At 40.6% G+C, this 6,082-nt stretch overlaps 1 protein-coding gene across 1 annotated transcript in view; it reads left to right on the forward strand.

Moving 5' to 3' along the window:
• The window catches only part of RRM1 (ribonucleotide reductase catalytic subunit M1), a 46,440-nt gene extending 40,420 nt beyond the window's left edge, over positions 1–6,020 (forward strand). Inside the window, exons 16-20 of the mRNA XM_045293188.1 lie at positions 1,231–1,307; positions 2,375–2,510; positions 3,895–3,990; positions 4,944–5,132; positions 5,720–6,020. Coding sequence (XP_045149123.1) covers positions 1,231–1,307; positions 2,375–2,510; positions 3,895–3,990; positions 4,944–5,132; positions 5,720–5,908 — 687 coding nt within the window. The 3' untranslated portion in view covers positions 5,909–6,020. The remainder of the gene's footprint in view (positions 1–1,230; positions 1,308–2,374; positions 2,511–3,894; positions 3,991–4,943; positions 5,133–5,719) is intronic.
• Positions 6,021–6,082: the final 62 nt, after the last annotated feature.

Raw genomic sequence — 6,082 nt, forward strand, 5'->3', positions numbered from 1 at the left:
TTTGATAGCCGGACACCATCAGCTTTCTTTACCAAGGGCTTTGATTTTTGACTTCTGACCTCCAGAACTGTGAGATAATAAATTTCTGTTGTTTTAAGCCACCAAGTTTGTGGTAACTTGTTAAACCAGCCATAAGAAGCCAATAGTATTTTTGCCCTCTGAAGTACAGAGTATTCTATTATAACCTCTTATTTATAACTAGTCATTGCTAAAATGACTTAAAAGCAATGCTGTTTGTATTTGTTTCTACTGCTAAATTTAGCAGCTTAAAACAACATACACATATTATCTCCCAGTTTCCATGGGTCAGCAGTTCAAACACAGCTTAGCTGAGTCATCTACTCAGGCTGTCACAAGGCTGCAGTCAAGGTGTCAGCCAGGGCTGAGAGCTGTCTTTCAAGATCACCACTTCATTTATTTGCAGCTGATAAAAAAGTGCTATCTTACGTCTCCAAAATCAGAAGCAGTCTTTCCTTTCGGTTAGGGCCTAGTGCCTCTTTTAAGGACTTGCATCTGATTAAGTCAGGGCTGCCCTGACTTAATTAATCAAAATCTACCTTTTGATTAATTTAAAGTCAATTAAAAAACTGATTTGGGCCCCTAATTAACATGAAAAACTCTCCTTTGTCATAGATCTGGGCAGTGTCATATTCACAGATAATATTCACACTCAAGAGAAAGAGATTCTGTCACATGTACACCAGGGGTGGGACTCTTGGGGGCCTTCTTAGCATTCTGCCTTTTATACTGCCTTTAATAGCAGTATGATTCCCCGCTTAAAATGAGATGTTAGTTTCAGTTCTGACATGGCTGTTACTATTTAGGAAGTCTAATGTGGAATTGTTTGAAAATGTTTTGAAAAGTAAACAAATAGATCAAGGGGAAGATCTAAGACAGTTGACGAAAGTTGAGATCAGATTATTGCTTTTACAGTAAAAGAGCATAGATCCTAGCAACATGTTTTCAAGAATGATAGGATTTTGGTTTGTGTGATATTGATCCTCTAAGAAGGCTCAGCAGGGAACTGGGGTAGGGGCAAGACCTTACCTGGTTTTCTTAGCTTGCTTCTAATCAGTACTGCTACACGAAGTCTGTCTAGGAAACTTTCTGGACTTTGTATTCCATACATAGTTTTAGATTTGGATGTCAAATAGTCGTTTGCTTTTTTGTCGTAGATCTAAATAGCTGTAGAGTGACGTAACATACATTTGGGTGGTTTCTGTTCTGTAGATCCTTCAGTATGACATGTGGAATGTGACTCCTACCGACCTGTGGGACTGGAAACTTCTCAAAGAGAAGATCGCAAAGTAAGTGAAGAGCTATAAAGGAGCTCTGAGGTCAGGAGGGTTTGGGCTTTTATCCTGGTTCTTTGGATGCTAGGTGTTATTTTAGCTTTTGAGACTTATTTGTCTTCTAGTGGGCCCGGATTTATCTCAGATGGCTAATTTTGTAAGAATACATTGCTCTGCATGAGCCCATAGATACAGAATAGCAGGAATAACATGCTCATTGTCTTGGAGAATTTTTTCTTTTTTCAATGACTTTTCATTGTGAAGGTTCACGAAGCAAATCATCAGGCTTTGTCTTTGAGAAGTTTAAGACTAAGTAAGATCTGTAGTGCAGGGAGTGACGGCCTTCATCAACTCTATCGGATACATAAAAGTACACTTGTATTTGAAGCTGCCTGCCTGGTCAGGAACAATGCTATATAGAGAGATAAGGGTATCTCTCAGGATGAGCTTTGTAGGATAAGCTGAGGCAGTTTGAAGATTTGCTCATTATCTCAGACAGTGTTTTCTTCCTTAAGCACCCTCTTCAGTACTGAATAAGTTAAACCTAAGAACTTAAAATTGAAGAGGTGACAGAGGAAATCAGACAGATGCCCTATTCACAGGATAATGAAGAATCGTGACAGTGTGTGTCAGATTCTGATTGTTTTCACATCATTATGTTTCCTGAAGGGGTCTAGCAGAGTGATCTCTTTGGAAAGAGTGAGGGTGCGATGTGTGTGCCTTGACAAGTGGGGAACTCTTCTAAAGAGATTTGAGAGCCTCCCTGGGCAAGACAATGAACGAAGCACTACGGTACCAAGTGCTGCGCTACAGTGCACGCAGTGTAGGCTGTGCTATGGTGAGGACTTCCCACATAAAAATTGTGCTCATTCGATTCGGGGAGTTGGCATTTGAGAATGGGAGCTTTATCAGCCATAGTATGGGATTGCATCCCTCGAGTGTGACGTTCTAAAGTTGTCCCGTGACTCAAAAATACATGTGTGATGCCCCAGCACCTGCACTGACTCCAATTACCTAAAGCAGCTGCCTTGCTGATTGACTGTAGCCGTATGACCAGCACCGACTAATCTCCTTTTCTCTAGGTATGGTGTGAGAAACAGTCTGCTTATTGCCCCGATGCCTACTGCTTCCACTGCTCAGATACTGGGGAATAATGAGTCCATTGAACCTTATACCAGCAACATCTACACTCGCAGAGTCTTGTCAGGAGAATTTCAGGTGAGATAAGAGAATCTGATGCTAGCAGCAAATGCTCACACGGGGTTAGGATGCCCTCCTTTTCTTGACTTGGAGGCAAATCTGGTGATAAAATGAGTTATTTCATCTCTAATGTTCTCCTATATTATTTTATTACTTATCAAACAAACACACTCACTCATTGCCATTGAGTCAGTGCCGACTCACAGTGACCCTCTGGGACCAGGGTAGAGCTGCCCCTGTGGGTTTCAGAGACTTACTCTTTGCAGGAGTAGAAAGCTCCATCTTTCTCCCTCAGTACATTATAAGCATATACTGTCTGTTGAAAATGAATGATTTGGGATTGAGTATGAAAGAAGCTTAATAATAAAGTTCACGTGCTATTTAGCCAGTCTATAATTGTCATGATCTATATACTACTTTAGATGCTTAAGTAGGTGATAAGAAGTGATTATCATTCAGAATTTATTGTAGATTGAACCAGTGCTGGGTTTTTGTTTGTTCTTTTTGTTTTTAAGGTCCTCTGATGACTATTCTGGGATTAGGGACCACACATTTAAAAGCATTTTAATTACAAATTTCCGGATAGTGTGGAATAAACGTTTTATAAGGCTTGGCCAGGATACAGTTCATGTCGTATGCATTGGACTGTTAACCGCAAGGTAGCAGTTTAAAGCCACCCGCAGCTCCTCGGGAGAAAGCTGAGGTTTTTTACTCCATAAACAGTTGCAGTTTTACCCTGTACTATAGGGGTCAAAATTTGACTCGATGGCAGTTTTTCACTTAAAAATTAAAAGCAAAACAAAACCATCTATTTATTAGGTTTTTCTAACTCGATAGGTGCTATTGAGTTGGTTGCGACTCATTGTGCTACATGCCCTTGAGTCAGTTCAGACCCACGCAACCCTGTGTTCAACAGAACAACACAACCCTGTCCTGGTCCATCCTCACAGTTAAGCTTTAACCTATTGTTGCAGCCACTCTGTCAGTCCATATTCAGTCAAGAGTCCTTCGCCAGTGGCTGGTCCCTCCTGACATGCCTCAAGGACAGGAGATGAAGTCTCGCCATCCTTGCTTCTCAGCATTCTGTCTGTTGGTGCTTCTTCCGACACGGATGTGTTTGTTCTCCTGGCGGTCATGGCGTATTTACTGTTCTTTACCTACACTTACTTACCCAGTTTGGGCAGTGTTGATCCTCGTCACTTGCAAATGCCGTGTTAGATTTCTTGAATAACAAAATATCAAGCTCTTAAAGGACTTTAGTTTTTGTTTTGTTAGTTAGAACTTTCATTTTTATGAAAAACAGTATTTATCAAACAATAAGTGTATTTTAAGCCTCAGGCCTGTGATTCTGGGTAAGTCTTTGTTATTAACTGTTTCTCATCATTTCTGTCTTTCCATTCAGATTGTGAATCCCCACTTACTGAAAGATCTTACTGAGCGGGGCTTGTGGAATGAAGAGATGAAAAACCAGATTATTGCATGCAATGGCTCTATCCAGGTACAGGATGAAAAGGAGTTACCGTCAGCATGAGGTGGACAATGCAGTGCATCCTCATTGGGGCGGGCAGTGGAGAGAGAAAGTGGCTGTTCAGTGTGGTAGTAGTACCTAAGCATTGTTTGGCTAGGACAGTACACAAATTCAGGTAGCCTTTTCTTTCTGTTGCTTGTGCACTAATACAAAGCAGTGGTTCCCGACTTTTCTGCCTGCAAGTAGGAGCCAGGCATCAGTATTTTTTAACAATTCCGTAGATGGCTTGAAAGGGAATAAGGTTTGAAGACTGCTGGTATAAAATCTGAAATTAGATGTCGGACTTAAACTAACAAGCACACAGTAGAGGTTGAGGGCTCATAACCCAAAAGACACTCACAGATGTGTTTAACAATAAGTTATTTGCGGTTGAGACTCAAGACTCAAGTTGTAGATAGAGGTGAGGCTTCTGGCTAAACCTTGGGGTGCTTGGGAGCGCAGATTCTTGTTCTGCTGACTGGAACTGTAGCTTTAGCCCTGTTTTAATGCAAGTTACCTTAGACCTAAGAAAGCCTGTTTTACTGATTCCAAATTGAGTCAGTAGAGTTAAAGGACTTTGTCTCATTGCATTCCTTGGCCATATCCCTGTGAGTTGTAGCCCTGATTATTTGTATTTTCCGCAAAACATAAGGGTCTTTTTTTTTTTTTGCTGCTTGATTCTGACTCTTCTTTCCTCTTCATTATTTCTAAACCATGCCAGAAATCAGTTAAACATGGATACTTTTGTCACACCACCAGAGTGATACTTCGTTTCTAAACCAGAGGCAAATCTGAGAAAAGCACCATGTTACAGGATACTGAATCGCAGGGTCAGATCTGGCTGGAAGTAGAACCAAGGCTGGAACCTTGGGTCTTTATTCCGTTAATTGTGCTGCTTTCTTTAAAAGCAATGGAGTGATACCCATTTGTTTTCCCTTCTTCAGAGCATACCTGAGATTCCGGATGACCTGAAGCAACTCTATAAGACCGTGTGGGAAATTTCTCAGAAAACCGTACTCAAGATGGCAGCGGAGAGGGGGGCTTTCATCGATCAAAGCCAGTCCCTGAACATACATATTGCTGAGCCTAACTATGGCAAGCTTACCAGTATGCACTTCTACGGCTGGAAGCAGGTTGGTGGCGGAAATCTAGCTACCTATTAAATGTTGATCCAATATCTTAAAGTCAGGCCATTTTGTTTTATTTAGGATTAAATCATTCCTAGGCTTGAAACCTTGGGTTTACCTATGATCCTCTTTTTCCTTTATTCTCCATAAGTTACTCATCAAGTTGTGTTGTTTTTTTCTTCATTCAATTTCTCCAATTTCTTCCTTCCTATTTCTCTGCTGTTATTCTTAAGTGATCTTTCTTATCCTTGACGTACTCGGTCTGTTGTTATACAGACACATGGTCTAACTTTCTGAATAGTTCATAATCTAAGACAGACATGTTAAACTTTGGCCAGGTTAGAAGTCATATGCATATAAACAAAATAGAGACTAGAGGGGAGGAAAAAGGAGACCTTCCCAAGTAGAGAAAGCCTATATTAGGGGTAACAGCTGTGTAATTTGCACACTCTGGGCATTTTTGACAGAGATTAAAGTTTCAGGTTTAGAAGCGAGTTTAAGCTGGTTTATGAGACTTATTTAATCATTCATCTTGAGTGTCTAGTAGTTGTACAAATTATTTCTCCTGATGGTTGTTTTTGCTTCCCTTGTAGGGTTTGAAGACTGGGATGTATTATTTGAGGACAAGACCAGCGGCTAATCCAATCCAATTCACTCTGAATAAGGAGAAGTTGAAAGATAAGGAGAAGTCATCGAAAGAAGAAGAAGAAAAGGAGAGAAATACAGCAGCCATGGTGTGTTCTCTGGAGAACAGAGATGAGTGTCTGATGTGTGGATCCTGAGAAGAAGGGCCCAGACGAGACCGACACTTCTTCGCTCATAGATGAGTACTTGAGGTGGTTTGGCTGGACTTTATGACAGAAAAACAATAAAGATTTTATTGTTAAAAAATCATTTTATTGAAGCCTCGTAAAACTTATCATAATCCATAAATACATCCATTTTGTCGAGCACAT

This window comes from Echinops telfairi, unplaced genomic scaffold, assembly GCF_000313985.2.
Source record: "Echinops telfairi isolate 266 unplaced genomic scaffold, ASM31398v2 ScPeMD7_1713;HRSCAF=2227, whole genome shotgun sequence".
NCBI lineage: Eukaryota > Metazoa > Chordata > Mammalia > Afrosoricida > Tenrecidae > Echinops > Echinops telfairi.